The sequence below is a fragment of the Acinonyx jubatus genome, chromosome A1 (assembly GCF_027475565.1).
Source record: "Acinonyx jubatus isolate Ajub_Pintada_27869175 chromosome A1, VMU_Ajub_asm_v1.0, whole genome shotgun sequence".
Taxonomy (NCBI): Eukaryota; Metazoa; Chordata; class Mammalia; order Carnivora; family Felidae; genus Acinonyx; species Acinonyx jubatus.
The window spans coordinates 170,124,817-170,144,308 of record NC_069380.1 but is presented as its reverse complement, the minus strand read 5'-3'; the positions used below and the strand labels follow the sequence as shown (position 1 = coordinate 170,144,308).

General features: G+C 42.2%; 1 protein-coding gene across 4 annotated transcripts in view; it reads left to right on the top strand.

The window, feature by feature from the left end:
- The window catches only part of MCC (MCC regulator of WNT signaling pathway), a 425,462-nt gene that overhangs the window by 315,401 nt on the left and 90,569 nt on the right, over window positions 1-19,492 (top strand). For all 4 annotated transcript variants that reach the window (XM_027035816.2, XM_027035812.2, XM_015070216.3 and 1 more), the window contains one exon: window positions 11,276-11,418. In XM_027035816.2, coding sequence (XP_026891617.1) covers window positions 11,276-11,418 — 143 coding nt within the window. The remainder of the gene's footprint in view (window positions 1-11,275; window positions 11,419-19,492) is intronic.

Genomic DNA, 19,492 nt, shown 5'->3' with positions numbered 1-19,492 from the left:
CCTGTTTGTTTTCCATATTTAAGAGTCTCTTATGTTTTGTCCCCCTCCCTGTTTTTATATTATTTTTGCTTCCCTCCCCTTATGTTCATCTGTTTTGTATCTTAAAGTCCTCATATGAGTGAAGTCATATGATATTTGTCTTTCTCTGACTAACTTTGATTAACATAATACCCTCCAGTTCTATCCATGTAGTTGCAAATGGCAAGATTTCATTCTTTTTGATTGCTGAGTACCACATCTTCTTTATCCATTCATCCATCGATGGACATTGGGGCTCTTTCCATACTTTGGCTATTGTTGATAGTGCTGCTATAAACATGGGGATGCATGTGCCCTTCGAAGCAGCATACCTGTATCCCTTGGATAAATACCTAGTAGTGCAGTTTCTGGGTCATGGGGTAGTTATATTTTTAGTTTTTTGAGGAACTTCCATACTGTTTTCCAGAATGGCTGCACCAGTTTGCATTCCCACCAACAGTGTGAAAGAGATTTCTCTTTCTCCTCATCCTTGCCAACATCTGTTGTTGCTTGAGTTGTTAATGTTAGCCATTTTGACAGGTGTGAGGTGGTATCTCATTGTGGTTTTGGTTTGTATTTCCCTGATGATGAGTGGTGTTGAGCATTTTTTTCATGTGTCAGTTGGCCATCTGGATGTCTTCTTTGGAGAAGTGTCTATTCATGTCCTTTGCCCATTTCTTCACTGGATTATTTGTTTCTGGGTGGAGTTAACTCTTAATTTTAGTCATCCTGGTTTGATATTATCAGATTTTCTGTGTATTGTTTTGATTATCTCTTTTAATCTTCTAATGTCAGGGAAGTTTTAAAAATTTATAGAGTTGAATATTAGTTCTGTTCTCTTTGATTTTTTTTCTTCAAGGATGCTTATTATTTGTATGTTAGATCATTTTTGACTGTTTTCAGTATCTCACTATCCATATCCTATCTCTCCCTTTGTACTTGTTTTTTCCTGTTGTCCATCTAATATTTGTTTTGGGACATTATATGTTGTGTTTATTCTCTCTTGTGTGCCTTCTAGTTTAGTCTTTATTCCTGAAATGCGTTTTTATTTATTTCTGATTTTTGTCTGTGTTCTGTTACTGAGTTTTTCTAATTCTGAATTACATTCTTTCATGTCTTATGTCATTTTATTTCCTTCAAGTCTTTTGGCTTATTTTGAAATAGTAGGCTATTGTTTGGGGCTTTTGAGGGTGGGGGGAGATGTTCCATTTTTGTGGTATGCTTTCATGGTATATAGGGATATTACTCTACTCTTTTTTTCTTTCTTCTTATAACTTTATATAGAATTTGACCTCACTACTTTTCCATTTTTTATTTTTATGTGAAAAATAGTTTCCTTGAACTTTTAGGAGGCAGGATTTAAGGTGGCTTTATAAGTTCATAAGGCTTAGTCTCCTGTTGTTTTCGTTTTGTCAGAAATAAGGCAGACCGCTCTCTGACACTTCCTAGATCTTTTCCCCTCACCTACTTCTATTTGGATCTATTCCTTCTTTTGTCTCTGTTACCCCATTCTGTTCAGTCCTTTTTTTTTTTTTTTTTTTTGAAGTTTATTATTTATTTTGAGAGAGGGGAGAGACAGAGAGGGAGAGGGAGAGAGAGAATCCTAAGCACGCTCTGCACTGTCAGCACAGAGCCCAGTGCAGAGCTCAATCCTGAGAACCGTGAGATCATGACCTGAGCTTAAATAAGAGTCAGGTGCTCAACTGCCTGAGTCAGTTCAATCCTGTTCAATCCTGATCCCACTGTCAGCAGTTTCTCCTCCTAGAAGCAAGTCCTGGGGCCAGTCTTGCAAGTTCTCAAGGACTAGCTGCTTTAGCTCTTTCAGATCTTAGTGTGGACCCCTTCTTTATTTACTCTTGGCTCAGGCAGAAGCTTCCTAGTGTTAGCTACTGTTCTTTAGTTGGCCCTCATCACTTTCCTATGTATACTTTACTGATTATTTTGGGGTTTTCCAGTTCTCAAGTCCACCAACCTTGTTGCTTCCCTCCATGCTTCTGCCCACTCAGACACCCTTCCGGGCTTGTGGATAGTGTGGATTTGTCCTTACTTACTTGTATTTTGTTGCTCAAGAGGATACCTTGCCTCTAAGCTTTAGTTGTGCTGCATAGGTGCTCTGTTTTCACGTGGGAATTCAAGAGAGATCTAAAGACCAGGCTGCCAGTCATTGGTCTAGATGACCTATGGAAAGTTTTGAAAACTCATGTCTCATAATCGTAGATGGTTTGAGTATGGAGGAAAGACCCTTTATACTTGAGATCATTTACTTCCACATTTGTCAGGCATCCCAGAGAGGTTAACTTGCTTAGTGAAGGTCAAGTGAATAGCTTAGCACCAGAGCTAAGACAAGGTCCCCAGTGTTCTTTCCTCATATAGGATGTTATTCAGATCAAAATTGTCAGTTTGTACTTAGGTGAAGACTTAAAATATTTTCCTTCTGATAGTAAAAGTAATAAAAATATGATAGGAAAAATTGGAAAGAAAGCATTGTAATGTTTCAGTAATGGGCCCTGGTGAATTAAAACATGTTTTAATGTTTGTTTGTTTGTTTCATAAGGGTTTCTTGAGAGAGTGATTATTTTTGTATTGAAGAAAAATATAAAATAGTGTTAAAGTGACCATGTTTTCTAATTTACAACCATCCAAAGTCAACTATTGTTATTAGTTCTTATCAGTGAGTATTTTTTTTAAGAGGAAAGAAATTATGAAAGCCCTTAACTGGAAGCTGACATGTACTACAGCCTTGGATTTTTAAAAGATGACCAGGAGGGTATTTATTAAAATGTAAGACTACAAAGACAGAACATCTTGTGCAGAGGATGGTAGAGGATAATGGAAAACTTTTTTCTTTGCTAGATCAAGGATTGAGTCAGCTCCCTTTTAACTTACTTATGGTTAAGATAATCTTATGTAAGAGTTTTTGGTGGCTCGTTATATCATAGTGCCATTAATTGACTCTATCCTGTTTGCATTCTTATACTAAATATACTTAAAAATTATTCTCTGTTCCTTTCAATGGAGATGTCTCCCCAGTTCAGATACTGGGACCCAGAAAGAGAACATGAAAAAAAGGTCAGACTCGCCAGTCTCATATCTTTTATGAAGTTAAGATTTATGCAAGAAAAAATAAGAAATGAAATGGCTGTGCCACGCTTCCTTTGTTATATGCCTTGGTGAGTGATTGATGTTTGAGGCTTGACCAGATTGTGGAAGAGCAAGTTCATGCATACATTTATGCTCTGTGGCTTTAGTAAGTTTTACCAGCTCTCTAAATACTATGGAACCATGATTAAACTAAAATGCAAACAGTGGCTGTATTCATTAGTAATTTGCAAAAAGAGCTTCAACATCTGTTGAGTCACTATTGATGGTGACACTGGAACTAGATGAATACAAAAATGTTTATTATACGTGGTCATAAAGTCAACCTGCCAGTAGAGTTCTAAGAATAAGGAGCTTATATCAGTGTGATGGGGAAGGCAAAGTACTTCTGTGTTTATTTTCTATTGTTGTGTAATAAGTTACCACAAAAACTGGCTTTAAAGAACACACATTTATTAGCTCACAGTTCTGTGCATCAGAAGCTCAGGTATGGCTTAACTGGGTTCCATGCGTGTTTGTAATCAAGGTGTTGGCCAGAGCTGAATACTCATCTGAAGCCTCAACTGGTGAAGAGTCCACTCACCCATGTCCTTGGCAGAATTTATTTCTTTGTGGTTGTAGGATTCAGGACACTTTGTTTTTTCAAAGCCATCCATGCAGAGAAAGATTCTAGAATAAGTCTGCTGATAAGACAGTCTTATATAAGGTAATGGGAGTGATGTCCATCACCTTTGCCACATTGTATTAGTTAGAAGCCAGTCACTGGTCCCATGCAGGCTCAGTAAGAGGGTATCACACAAAGGAGATTCAGGGATCATAAGGGCATTTTGGAGGCTGTTCGTCACAACTTCCTGGGGGATTTGATTAACAACACCACTATTAGCTTATGCCAGTAGTGATAATCACCATACTTCTTGAGCTATATTTGTGCCAGGCGTGTGCCAAGCATTCTGCATGCTTTATCTCAGGGAGTTCTCATAGTGACCTATGGTGCAGGTACTAATAACATGGCTGTTTTATGAATGAAAGAATTAAGGTTTAGGGAATTTGAGTATCTTGCCTGAGATTATGTAGCTAGAAAGTAACCAAGAGTTAGAATTTGAAGCCAGGGTTTGTGAGAATCCACAGCTGTACTGATCCCTGTATGTCTCTTAAGCTGCCCAGGCTGCTCTTAGCATCCAGAGGGGATCTCGAAGTCACAAGGAGGGGATGATGCACAGGTCCATTTGGTTTAAACATCCCTTCCATCCCAATCAAACAGGCACATAGATACATGCATGCATTTGCACCAACATTAAATAGCCTCATAGGGAACAGCCTTGTGGGAAGCTGGCAAAGATCATATATAGTACTAGTTTGATGCTTTCAGCATATTTGCTATTTATTTAGTACCAACCGTTTTAAATTGCTGCATTTTTAAGTGCTATAAAATGATAATTCAAACAAGCTTTTGAATCCCTTTGAAATGAAATCAGTCAGTAGTAATACAGACACTTTCTTGTTTAAAGTTTTTTTTTTTTTTTTGAGTTTTTGAAAGAAAGAGCATGCACGTGTGTGAGCAGGGGAGGGCAGAGAGAGAGAGAGGGAGAGAGAGAATCCATGCTAACAGCATGGAGCCTAAAATGGGGCTCGATCCCACAAGCCATGGGATCATGACCTGAGCTGAAATCCAAAATTGGACACTTACCGAACTGAGCCAGCCAAGCACTCCATAAAGATTTTTTAAAAATGTTTATTTATTTTGGGGCGCCTGGGTGGCTCAGTCGGTTAAGCGTCCGACTTCAGCCCAGGTCATGATCTCGCGGTCCGTGAGTTCGAGCCCCGCCCGCGTCGGGCTCTGGGCCAGTGGCTCAGAGCCTGGAGCCTGCTTCCGAGATTCTGTTGTCTCCCTCTCTCTCTGACCCTCCCCCGTTCATGCTCTGTCTTTCTCTGTCTCAAAAATAAATAAACATTAAAAAATAAAAAAAAAAATGTTTATTTTGAGAGAGAGAGAGAACAGGGGAGGTGTAGAGCAAGAGAGAGAGGAGAATCCCAAGCAGGCTTCACATTGTCAGCATAGAGCCCAGCATGGGACTCCATCTCACGAACCCATGAAATCGTGACCTGAGCCAATATGAAGAGTCAGACGCTAAACTGACTGACCCACCCAGGCGCCCTCAGAACACTTTCTATTTCTAAGCCCTCTGTCTTTGGAAAGCAAGTCTTCTGAATTTTCTGCCTCTTGGCTTTTAGGAAGAAAACATAAATAGTTTTCATTAAATGTAATGGAGAGAGTCCTTTCTTATCTCTTTTTCTCATTGTATGAAATACTTACAGATGTGGTTGGCATGCATTCTCTGTGTCAGGAATGTTCTCTATTCCTTTCTTACTGGTTTTATACTTTTCTTTGGTAAATTGCTCTTGCTGTTTTGCTCATCAAAGGCATTTCCATTTGTGCTGGGCCTCTTTGTTTAGTTGGCCTTGTTCCTCCCACCTTCCCCTTGGGAGGACCTGGGCCAGGCCTTAGAATGAAGATGAAAATACCCTTAGTAATATTACTGAGACCAATCCATTGTGATCCTGAGAGAGTAGCATTACTTCTTTGGGTATTTTAAAAGGGAGTGGTGCTGACCCCCTTCCCCAGGACGGTTGAGAGGGTTAACAGATGAATGATGGCATTGCAGTTTTCAAGAATGGAGTTCATAATGCTCTTAGGTTTGACAGCTGAGACTAATGTGATGATTAAAGATCAGTGGCCTCTGTGGGGGTAAGATAAAACCCAGTGAAGAACATTAACAAAACCATAAAGCTCCTTAGCATCAGCACATTGCACAGGGTTTTTCCAACAAGGGCTCAAGTTCTCAGACCATTCTGTCTCAAGGCTGACTCATGGCTTTATCCCTGGATTGCACCAATAGCAGACATGAGACTAAAGGGTTTTATTCTTGGTGGTTGTAATGATACTGCTTGTTTTTAATAAACATTTTTTGCATATAGGCAATTTCACCAATATATGTGGCTAGACATACGTATTTATATAGATTTTAAATTTGCTTCATCATCAAATAGGAGAGCTGATACCTAGGGAAAATGCTCAGAGTATACATTAAGTGTCAGGATGAAATTCAGGAAAAACGCAATTTCATCCTATCCAACCCCAGTCTTTTTTTCCTTGCCTTTCAGACCAACGGTTGGTAGTTGTAGGAGCAATCCTAATGATTCTGACCTCCGGAAACTCATGGCAGGCAAGATGCTGCAACCACGGGCTTGCTTTCTCTGCTGTATTGCAGGATCAGTCCAAAAACTGATGAATACAGGCTGGGAGGAGGGAGAACCCTGGATGCAATTCCCTGGGATCATAGGCAGCATGTTGTTTGAGACCATTTCTTACTTTGTTCGACTGAAATCCTATGGAACGTTTGTGTATGGTGAAGAGAAGAAAATAATTTCTCACTTGGAAGTTTTGCAGGAAGAAGCTGCCATTCCTCCCTGTTAAGAAAGTCATCGCTGAGTAACTGACTTGGGCAGCTAACGCTGGCTTTATGGGAACTGGAGGGATCTAGAATGTCCTGTCTTACAGCCCCGTGTGTCTGCTTTTTTATTTCGGTGCTCCAGGGGGTTGAGGAGAGAATTGTCTGGGTTTTCTACTTCTCCTCTGATGTTGGAAGGCATAATACTTGGTGTTTCTTGGAGTTCAACAGAGGCAGGTCAGGGAAGGGGACCAAGGAGGGCGACTCTGGTGCCCCTGGAGATCTTTAGGCAAATGGTACAGAGACCAGCCCACAGGTCAGGGATCTGGGAGGGAGTTGAGGGGAGAAGATTGTGGCTACAATCGCTTTAACCCTTTGATGGCATGAACAGGAATCAGAAAGATTTTTCAGAGGGTTCTGCTTGTCTGGGATATAACAAATCAGTAACTTTACATTTAATTTGTTTTCATCTGTAAAATGGTTGTATCATCAGAATATGCAGTGATAACACATAACCGCAGATTTGCAGTGGCTTAAGATATGAAAGGTGTATTTCTGGTTCCTTGCTAGGAGCTCAGTAGTGCTGGCAGAAAACTCTGTGTGGCATTGTCCTCAGCCAGCCTCCTAAGCTGAAGGGCTTCCACCGTCTGGAACATTGCCAGCAGCCATGGCCTGGGAAGGGAATGTAGCAAATGCTGAAGGAGCTGGTAAAGGCTTCCAGGTGCAAATGGTATCAATTCACTGAGATCTCATTGGCTGAAACAAGTCACATGGCCACATATCCGGCTTCATGGGAAAGGGGAAGTATAATCCCACCATGTGCAAGGGTGAAGGTGAACCAGAGTCTTGATGACCGCCCCTGCTGGGTACTGCAGGGGTGCTGGCGCTTATGGGATGCACATCCCACATGGTGGCTCCGGTAGAGCCGCATATCCATAAGAAAATACTGGAGAGAAATGAACATCATTTGAAAAAGGGTTTTATTCATGGATTATGGAGAAAGTGGACATCTATCATTTTTTAATGTGTATAAAGTACTTAAACTTGTAAGTTAAAAGTCAAAAAATTATAATCATAGAGGTAATGCTCCTTTTTCCTGCTTAGTTGTCATTGTTGTATTACCTTCTCAATTGAGGGTTTACTGGGCTACCTGACCCTGGGTGATTCTTCTGTGGTGGTATGATATGCAGCTTCACCTCACCTGTGCCCCTGTGAAACAGAATGCCTGAAATCACACACCCTCCCAGGCTAAAAAAAATTGCTCTCACAGATCATGAAAACTGAGGGTGGGGAGAGGCATGGGTCAGTAACAATACTGGAGTGTGATAATAAAATCCGTCATGACTTGAACAAACCAGGCTTGCCCGTGCAGGAGCTTGCCAGGGCAGGAAGGCATGATCGTGCACAGAATGGCTGTGTCTGTCCTGGGTGCCGCTACTCCTCTTCTACTTTTCCTGCACCAAAGTGTCCCTTGCTGGGGTTGGTCTTGTGCAGCTTTATGAGGACTATTTAACAAGGGTGTTTTGTTGGGTTCTGTTGGCTCCTGCAGGTCACGACTTGTTTTCTCCTGCCCTGTTGCTTTCATGGGAGTTGTGGTGCAGGCACCGCAGCTTGGAAAAGCTCAAGGGATTTTCACTAAGCTTGGAGATGAGTGCCTCAATATATCTTGGTCTGGTTGCAATGAGTGTGGACAGAATGGGTCAAGTGTGTTTAATGTGACACCTCAAGGACACGTACAGGTGGGACTTGGGCAATGTCTTCTCCAGCCATTCATTCACCTTGAGGCTAAGAGGATAATTATTTTCCAGTGTTCTCTTGTCACTGTGTAAAGAATCCCCAGAGTACCTTTCCACCATCTCTCCTCCCCCCAACCCCCACTTTTGTCCTCCAGCACAGAATTCCACCCGGAAGCTGTGACTACAGTTTGCTTCAAAGTATGTGTCATAGTGACCCCCACTGTGGCACCCAGCACACCATCTTAAATGTTATAGGAAATCGAGACATATCTATTATTTGTAGAGAAAGAATTAAATTACAGAGGCTTTCCACTATTTTAGGAAACCATACTTATGGAAAAAAATATAGGAATGTAAACCAGATATCTTTGCCTTCAGCTAGGAATTTTTTTTTCTCCAATATATTCTTGTTGCTACTCCCAAATGAACCCGTAAGTTCCAAATATACATTCTGAGTCTTTTGTCTCCTTTTAGCTACAAGTGCCATTCTGTCTGAATCATCAGGCTTCCTGTTGTCTCTTGTTCATACTCATACCCTCTAGGCAGACTCCCCAGTTAGAGGCAGGAGCGAAGATGCTTTAGTCCCAGATAACATGCTCTCATTATCTGGGCATTGGCCATCTGCTTTTCCAGCAACCCGAATCTTGCCTGTTAAGTAGCTCACAACAGTCACCAGGGATGCCCAGAGTTGTCTTGGTGGTTATCAGTTGATTGTGTGCCTTTTTCTTGTATGAATATTTGCACACCTTCATTTTTAAGTGAATTTGGCAGTTTCTGGTCTGCCTTGGTGATTGTAGTGGGCTGTTGACCTCTGAAGACTGTGGAAGAGGAAGAGTGAGTGAGGAATTGGTGGGGAGGGAGAGCTGTTAAGTTTGTGAGGGGAAGCCTTTCACAGTGATTTGTAGCCCTACAGAGCTGAATATGGAAAAGCAAAGAGGAGGAGCCAGCAAGATGGCAGGAAGAGTCGTGGTGGAAATGAGATTCAGGTCAAACTGGGCATGATTTTGTAATTATTTTAAGATCTAGAACTGGTGATCTTCATGAGAGTGCCAGCTACACTGACACATGTACATACCACATACACACACGTGCACGCACACACACACACAATTTGAAGGTGGGAATAAAGACTGATAACAAAAACTCACAGACACTTTGTGGGGATGGAGAAAAACAGTATTCTGCTGTGGCTATGTTCCAAAGAAATGTGAGCCTTTTTCACTTTTTGACAGATACTGTCTTTGACACCCTGTCATTTTGTGGACTTACGTTGTCCCTTGTAAAATATGGTGGATCATGGATGAAAAGCATAATTTCATGCAAAGAGTACTTGGGGCCTGTTACAGTTTTGTTCTGTTTAGGAAAGCTTCCCTATAAATGGGACTTAGACTCACCCTTCATTCTTGCCTCTCCTTCCACTTATTTCCTGAGCGTGTGACCTTGAGTGACATTATTTGATGTTGCAGGTTGTCCCTAAGAACAGAAATTCACATCGCTATTTCTGTGAAAGCAGCTGTCGCACCAAAGATCTGTGACACAGCTTCCACAACCTCCTTGCCTTCAATCTTGCTCCTGGAGCTCTGAGCAGCCCCCAGGAAGTTACCACATTAATACTGATCAAGTCGTTCATAGGTGTGGTCCCTGCCGGGATATATACCACCATATTTATCAGACTTCTTTGCTGTGTATTTCTGTTTCAGTATTGAGTTGGGCTTGGTGTAGTGTTCTGCTTATCTTTGAAGGCTTTTGTCCCTGCCCGGTAGCTTCTGGGTTACACCATGGGAAACCACAGATTTAGGGAGGTAGGAGGACAGTGGGACGTGGTGGGTGAGAAGTCTTACCCTTTTCCGTCTGCCACTAGCCCTGAAGGTGCAAAGCTGGCAAGTACATATGGCTCTTGGCATTAGGAAAACCTTGCTGAAATGAAATTAAAATTCCTCTGCTGGACAGGAAATTAATCAGCGCTGAACGCAGTAGACAGGGACAGAAGCTAGATTCCTTATTCCATCATTGATGAGTGTGTTATTGTTATGCAAATGAGACCAAATGCTCGGTGACTGGTAGGGCGTTGAGGAGGGGTTAGAGAAGTGAAAGAGATGAACAGGTTCCTTAGGATTTAAACTCTAGCTTCAAAAATGTTTTTATAGCATCTGCTGCCTCTTACACCATCAGATGCTGAGCAAGGGAAGCGCCTCAGTTTCTTCTGTCATTGTTTCTGCAAAGCAGCCTCCTTGACAGTGTGATATATTGCAATTCATTCATTCCATAACGCTACTAGATCACCCACAGTGAAGCAAGCCACATGCCAGGTGTTAGGGCTAAATTACAGAATCACCTAGTCTTTGCTTTGCCAGAGTTCATAGTCTGGTAGAAAAGGATATTGGAAAAAATTAAGTCTGCAGATAACTGGCCAGATAGAAATAATTGTCACACCACTTAGGACTATTTGGTTGAAAAGCAGCTGAAATGTACCCTAGCAAACATCAGCTAAAAGGGTACATAGAAACTGAACAGCCATAAAGGAATGTGGGACGACAGCTCAGGGGTATAGGTCTCAGGAACTAAGGGACAGTCTTTTCAGGACCCTCAGTCAAGTGAATCAACTCCACGCAATCTTAAGTCTATTCACTAAACATTCCCAAAAGAAGGTATCTGATGGATCCAGCTCAGACCACTTGCCCACTTCTTGGAGGGGGGTGGAAAGCAGGAGACTTGGATAATGCCACAGAGATTGTGAGCAATGGCAGAGGGACTTTCCCTCTTAAAGACAGAATGAATGCTACAAAGGCAAAGGATATGATAAAAGTTAGCTGGTGTTGTGGCTTCTGGGATTCCGGCCAATGAGCAGGCATATGTTTATTTGGAGTGTGCTCAATGTTGAGGCTGTGGTGGCTTGAAACCATAAAACTTGGAATCATTCACCCATAGGTGCGTCAACTCATTGGCCCTTCTGTCTTGTTCTCTTGATCCCAGTGTGAACAGTCCCACCTCATGAGAGAACATGAGGACGTCCAGGAGCGAACAACGCTTCGGTACGAGGAACGCATCACGGAACTCCACAGCATCATTGCTGAGCTCAATAAGAAGATAGACCGTTTGCAAGGCACCACCATCAGGTAGTGGGCTCCTAGTGCAGCTTTCTCTCTGCCCTTCTGGGCTCTGACGTGGCTCCTGGGGTTGAAATCATCCTAATGAAATATAATGATGTTTTATTTGCAACCAAGATTTTTGCTGTTGATAACTACTTTCTCTTTACATTGATAGTCGTGCACTTTCCCCTCCACTGTTCTGTTCTCATCTTGATCGTCAGGATAGTCCTGGAAGGTAGCCAGGGTGGGAGTTATACTCCTCAGGTACTGATAAGAGTGTGGAGCCAGAAGTTGGTGAAATGCTTTATTAACCAGTTCTGGATGGAGCCCCTCTGTCTCCCTACCAACACCCCTACCACTGCTTGAATCTAGGTGGTCTTCTCTAGATGGGCAAACTGTGTGCCTCCCTTGGGGATTTTGAGAGCACTGTGAATGTGGCTTATAACTAAATAGTACATATGCTTCTAGGTAATCTAATATTTTGAGCTCACCTAGAGTTGATCTACCAACGTTGATGTGGCCTTATAAAAACTCCTAATGTGGGGGGCAAGATCTGATACATCATTTTACCTAGCAAAAAGGCGAGAGCTTAAAAATACTAAGTTGATGACTTTGAAGTTAAATTTAGCAGAGGGTAGAAGCAGAGTTAGAACCCACAGTCTCTCTGCTTTTACTTAATAGTCTTTCCATGAAAGTGACTTTTGGTGGTCCTGCCTTCCTTATCAATCAGTTAGCCCCAAAGTCTCCTGCACGCAGCACAATTTTAATTGGCGTGTGTCTGCCCTGCTTTTCAGAGGAGGGGTTTACTTTGAGTGACTTAGCCAAGGATGAGAGCTTTTTATCATGCTGCTTGTGCTCAGGGAACAGCCCTGAGGAAAGCAAACAGTTGGCATCTACCTTTCTGGAGAAAAGAGCTTTGTTCACTGAATGTTTGTACAAGCCACAATTATGGCCATTTAGAGGCAACTACTTTAAACTGTCCCTCTAGAAGTCCTAGTGGGTTAGAAGAAACTTTGGGTGCATTTTGTTCCAACTCTGAGAGTTACAGGAATGACAGGACTACTTGGTGAGAGTACTGACAGCCTCTGATTTCTGGGAAAAATCATGGAAAACTTGACACTGAACTGGACCCACACGATAAATTCCATATTCCAATGTAGAACCTCAAATCTTTTAAATTGTATCCTGGTCTTCGGAGTGATTGTAGGTTAGAAACGCATGAGCAGAGAAGAATTTTCAGACCAAAGAAATGATTAGAGCCGACTTATAGGAGGCTGGCAGAGTACATTGGTAAATTTGTAATTTCCATTAAAACATGTTGCACTTTTAAACCCTTGAGAAGGTGAGGGAAAATGGGCTCAGTGAGTTGTGAAAAAAAGCATCACACATCACCTGGAAAACTCAATTTCAGGATGTTTAAATTGAATATAATGGCCAAATGGCTTCATGTTAAAATACAGTGAGCTTCTTGACCATAAACATTTATTGGTGCCTTTTATTTAAAGGGAGATTGCATCTGTGCAGATGTCACATTAAATTTGCCAGTTTTCATTATGTAAATGAGCTATCCCCCGCCTTTCGGGGGTCTCCCTGCAGACTGTGGGCCAGTAAGACAAGGCTCTTCCTGTCCTCTGACTTCCATGGCTAAGGCTTGTCTCCTGCTCCCAGCACTGCCAGAAATGGGTTTGCCCTCATGTGCTGAGATGCTGTGCTAGGCCAAGCTGGGCAGGGGTGGGAGTGGTAAGGAGGCACACACCTACAAGGAACTCCAGATGCCCTAGCATATCCAGGGTCTAGAGAATTGATTGTCATACTAGTCAGGTACAATACTAGTACCTTCCAGACTTTCTTGTCCCTTTAGTTGGGCCTGAGTTAGAAATTTATTGGAGGGACGCCTGGGTGGCTCAGTCGGTTAAGCATCCGACTTTGGCTCAGGTCATGATCTCACGGTTCGTGAGTTCAAGTCCCGTGTCAGGCTCTCTGCTCAGAGCCTGGAACCTGCTTTGGATTCTGTGTCTCCTGTGTCTCTGCCCCTCCCCCACTCATGCTCTGTCTCTCAAAAATAAATAAATGTTAAAAAAAATTTTTAATAAATGTATTGGAAATGCTGAAAAATAATACGGGAATAGTTTATGTAAGCTATGATATATCTGTACATAAGCTATCCATAAGCTAAATTGCTTAAGTAAGAAAAATGATAATCTCATAGTTTTAAACTTTTATGTCAGGTCACAGTCAGAACTGGGACCTTCTGTGACTATCCTACAAGACACTCTCCCATCTCCTATAGCCACAGGGCTAATGTAGCCAAGAATCAGACACTGCAGGTGGCTGAATTCCAGTGTAAGTTGAAGTCACGGCCACATCAGATCTTTTAGGTAAAGATTAAGCATTGATAGGAAAAGATGAAATGGTGAGAATTTGAATGGAAACATTGGGGTAGATTTCAATGAATCACAATTCCTAGAGCCTACAAACTCCACTGAGTTTCCCCTTCTGCAGAAACACTTCTCCTCCTTGTCTGATAAAGCTTGGAGACTCTACAGCAATCTGATCCCAGGTAGAGGGTGCCAGGTGTATACACTCAGGTCGCCCAGGAATAAAGATTTATAATTATTTCACTAGGTAAAGAATTCTAACCAACTAAGATGCTGGCCAAACACAAAGGAAATAGGGATTTCCTAGTGGAAGAAGGAAGTTAGAAACATCAACTGTAGCCTCATGGTCAGTTGCAAAAAAGATGCAAGGCTGTGCATATTTTCTTGCTTGTTTATGCATATATCCAATTTCCTTTTTTTACCTTCTTATTCTCTCCTATTACATCGGGTGAGCTGGTATTGGTGATGAAACTTGTCTGATGGTTAGGTTAGATGGTATCTAGGTGGATTTGCCCCTGAACTAGAAGAGAAGTGGTTACCTGACAATGGATACAATAACTGCTGGGACTTTGGGTCTCCCATTTTGGTGAGAAGGTGACTTCATTTACATTTGAATGAGAGATAGTTAGAGAAGGTTGGAGTCATTGCTGTTGCAATTGGAAATGTCAGTTTGGAAATTTCAACCATGTGTGTGGTTGTCAAGTAGCCACGGAATGTGGCCTGTGACATGTTATCTAGCACCTGGTACCATTCCCACTCCTCCTCTCTACTCTCCCGGGAATCAAAGAGGCTGGACACTTGGGACTACTTCCCAGATTGCCTTAATAGCTGTGATCTGGATACAGTTTGGGTTCTGTCTGCCAGTGAGGTGCCTTCACGTGGATTTGGAAAAGGAGGTGGGAGCCATTATTACTCAGGCCAGGATGGCAGCAGCTGACATATAAGCTTTGGTGGGCATGAGGTCCTGCACTGACTGGCCAGAGCCTGGGGCTGTGCGCAGGTGTAAAGGCAGAGGTAGTTACCTGACTTTTGGGGGGGGTCCACAACTGTGATGGCAAATGTGACAGCTCCTGGTGGCCTCCACCCACACTTTTCTGGTTCTTCTAACCGTTATGCAAGCATGGAACTGCCTAAATTAAATTTCTTCTACTTGAAACATCCACTGTAGTTTATGTTCCTAACTGAACCCTGCCTAATGCATCCTAAATCCCATCTCCTAGGAATAAACACTGAACATTTTGTATATATGGCCTTCTAAAAAATTTTATTCATGAATATTTTAAATAAATTGGATCATAGCACGCACAATGTTTTGTAATCTATGCTTTTTCACTTAACTGTATATTATGAATGGCTGTTTTAAATGCTCATCTGACTTGGAGAGGTTATATAATGGGATGGGGAAAATGGAAAAATACATCAGTAGCTCACTTTGGAATGGAGGGGTGGGTGGGTTCTAAGCAAATTAAACATGAACTCTTGTTTCCTGAGGAGATCATTTTCTTTGCCCAAAAGCTACTCTCATAACATCACCCTTTCACTGCCGGCTCTCACGATCAGTCATGTTTTCCGCTTCCGTTTCCTGTTGCTTGTTAGCCCACGGCTGTCTGGCTTCTGAGTGCAACAGTTTGCTGAAGTTTCTTTTGCTAGGGACTGAATTATGTCTCCAAATTCATATGTTGAAGCCCTGCCCCCTCAATGTTATAGCATTTGGAGTTGGGGTCTTGGGGAGATAATTCTGTTTAGTTGAGGTCAGGAGGATGGGGACCATATGGTGCTTGTAGTGAGTGCCCTTATAAGAAGAGACACCAGAGGGCTTGCTCACAGGTACACTCTCTCCCTGCCGTGTAAGGACACAGTGACAAGGCAGCCATCTGTAAGCCAGGAAGAAAGCCCTTACCAGAAACTGACCCTGTGGGCACCTTGATTTTGTTTGGACTTCAAACCAAAGTCTAGAACTAAGAGAAAATAAGGTCCTATTGTTTAAGCTAGTCCACAGTATTTTATACAGTAGCCTAGGCTACGATACTTCTTTGAAAACTACCAGTGACTTCTTAACTGAAAACTCCAGTGACCTTTTCTTGTTTCTGGTCCTTTTCTGCAGCCTGTGCCCCTAAATCTTCTCTCCTTCCTGGTATGTTCTTCTTGAACTCCTAGGACCTAGATCATTTCTTCTGTCCCTAAGATTGACCCTCAGCCTTGGCTCTTACCCTGGGTGCTCTCTCCCCACCTTTCACCTTGAAGGGCTGTAGCCCTAAAAAGCTGACCCCGCCTATCTGTGTTACCTCCCTCCCACTTCACTCTTCTGCCTCTTTGTCTGCAAAATGCTCTTCATTTGCCAACAGAGATAATATCCAAAGTCTCCATCTACTCTAACATAATCTAGCCCCTAAAATCTCATGCCTGCTCCATGAGCCTGACCTTTCCATTTGCCCAATTATTCACCAAAAGATTCATAGATGAGACTGATCTTGCTTTGTGCTAGATGGAAAAATAGGGAGAGATGGAATTGCAGGAAGAATCAGGGCTCATCACTGATTTCCTGCTTTAGATCTTCTAAAAGAGCTGAAAGGGATACATTTCCTCCTTGTATCTAAAAAAATCTTTGTTCTTTAAAAGAATGATGGCATTTCAAGGCAAGTCTGCCTTTACTTATAAGAAGAATGTAGTTCAGCAAAACCCCCCACTGGGTCAGGTAGGCTGGGGTAGCTGGACATAGTTGACTGACAGGTGTCAAGGCAGGCAGATGTCCATCCACGTCTTATTCACAAATCAATCCAGTGACAAGGCATGAATGTGCATGCCAAAATAAAAAGGCATGGGGATTGCTAATGAAATAATATTTATATCAAATACTACTAATTCCATAGTACTTCAGCTTAAGGTCTGGAAAGCAGGATAAGAATTACACTTTCATTGACTGTTCCCTTTTCCGAAAAGGGATCATTTCATCCCTAGCCAATAATGAGAAGGAATCTTTAAAAATCATCGTCAACAACAACAAAATCTTTTCCATGGGTCACCATATTTGATTGTTGTTTCACTGGTCCTAAATTTAGGAGTGACGCTGTACTGCTCACTAGTTGTAGAATCTTGGGTAAACTGCTTAAGCCTCTTGAAGCTTCAACTGCCTTGTTCGTAAAATAAAGGTATTGATCCCAGCTTTGATGAGCCCTAAGATCTCTGCCAGTCTGGGACTTTTCTGCCACAGCTTAGTTACACAGGTGGTGGGGACAATCTAATGCCTGCCTCCTTGGGAGCGTTTTTCTTTTGTTTTGTCGTTTAAGCTAGTAGCAAGCACTAATCATTGCTACTCTAAGAGCAATTTGGAAGCACTTCACAAATGCTTCTAAGTGAATGAAATGAAACAAGGTACATTTAGAATTCTGTGAGATGATTCTTGATGTTCCAAAGAGAGACACCTGAGAACTTTGTAATTCCATAATTGCGAAACTACCACAATAGTGTCTAATTATCAACAGTTATCAGTATATCAAAGCTTCCGGGGTTTTTTTGTTCGTTTTTGGCTTTGGGGTTTTTTTTTTTTTTTGGCTTAAAATGGTCACTTCTTGGATCTTTTCATGTTTTCTTCCTTTTCACCAGCGTCACTGGCAGCTGGTGTTCTTTGGGGAGGTTCTCTTCCTCCCCCCGCCCCCCCCAAAATAAGTTATCGTTTGCCAAGAGCGACTGTATACATAACAGAAAGAAGCAAATAATGAAGTCACTTTGAGGCACTGATGCTGTGTTGTTAACTAGACCTTTACCAGCCAGGAGACTCCTGTCGCACCGAGCAGCCTTGAAAACACACCTCATATTCTTGCTTTTGTAAAACTGCTGGCACCGGTGGGATGTTTCTGATTTCTCGCTCTATTGCTCTGGGTGAACCGTGCTCCCGAATAACACAGTAGAGAGAAGACCTCAAGCATGAGTGTTCTACATATTCTGCAATCACAGATTGACTATCAGCTTACAAAAGGCCCTGAGCGAATTGGCTTTTGTTCTTTCTCAGTCCCAGAGTCCAGCCTCTTTTCAAGAATGATCCCAGTCATGATGTTCAGGAGATGATAAGAATATGCAGCTCTATGAATTCTTTAACCAAAGTCAGTGGGAGAAATAGCAAGGTTGCACCAACTTTAATATTTAGATTCTGTGTAACCATTTTTATACCTCATTCTTCGTGGTACAAAACCTGGCCTGATCTCACAAGGTTGCTTTCTGCCTCTAATTGCTATTTACTTTGTTTGCACATGCTGGTTTGTACTATAGTGCTCAACACGATTACCATAAGGAGGAATCTTACCCAGAGATTTTGTGTGCTCAGCTCAGCCCCTCCCTTTGGGGTCGAGAACCTAGACCTTCCACACTTCCCTCCTGCTTGTTCTGTTTCCATATGACAGCTCAGCAGCACACACTTCTTTCCGAGTTCCTGGACTTCACTCATTTTCTTTTTATTTCTACCGTCTAACCCTCATGATTTGCCTCCTTCAGTACAGTAAGTTCTCCTTCTGATCAAAATTGCCCACTCAACATGCAGCCTGAGTTTCCCTCCAGCCTCATGTTGCTATCCTGCACCCCATGTGGTCTCAGCTCTACTGGTCACTTGTTCCTCTCCGTTCCCATCGTCATTCACATTCAAAACAAACGGTGAGGATGGAAAACCCGTAGGTGTCTGTGAAGAAAGCCAGGAGTCTTCCCTGGTCACTACTCACCTGCAGTGCCAGACGCCCCTCCTGTGCCCACACACAGCATCCTTCTTAGGTTAGAATTTGTTGTGAACACATTTGACTCCCGGAAGACAGCATCCATCTGGTCTTTGCTTTCCTGTCCTTATTTTGGTGCTCAGATACATTGACCAAGGATCCTTGCTTTACATTTCATGACCCTGAAAGTCTTCTGCCTAAGATAAAATTTCTAGTATGGTGTGATTCTCCTTCAGAGTGTGCTCTGACCTCGGTAAGGAATGGCCCCTGCAATCAACAGCCTCCTTTTCCTACCCCTTCCCTCTTCATTGCTGTATAAAGTTCATCCTAATAATCCCTAGAAGTAATTCCTTACAAAGCAGGAGATTTGGCAGCCACTGTATGTTTTAGAACCTGCCAAGCCAGAAGTGTTTAAGGTGGCTATTAATGATTTTGCAAATGCCATTTATACCAGAGATACAGCAGCATTTATCTGGCTTTCTTGGCTGTAAAAGAGTCTCAGCCAAGCTGAAGCTGATTACATTGGCCATGCAACAAAGGTAATTTATTCATCACACACAAAACCTCCCGTTAACTAAAATCAGATTTCTAAGTGCTGATTGAAAGGAGAACTGATGTATCAGGACACAATTACCCTCTGGACCAAAAAGGCTACTCTTAAGGTACTTTTTAATTGTTTTCATTCCTAAACCTAATTATTGTTAGCTTTGCAGGTGGCTAATAATTAACTTATTCATAGAACATTAACCTATATTTTTTGCCTTCACTACTCCCGTTCTAATTCATATTTTGCATGTCTGGGGGCTTAATATCTATTCAAAGTCTCCCCAGATTTCAGGATGGCTTTTATTAAAAACACCTTATAAAGCAGGGGCTCAGCTGAATTCCTTCCCTGTGAGGATACTGATTTCTGAAGTGAACTAAGAACTCTGGAGAGTTCTTCACATTCTTTAGTTTATAGATGTGTCTCCCCAGCTTAAAATGGCAGTTGCCTCTTCTGCAGATTCCAGTGGTCAGCCATCA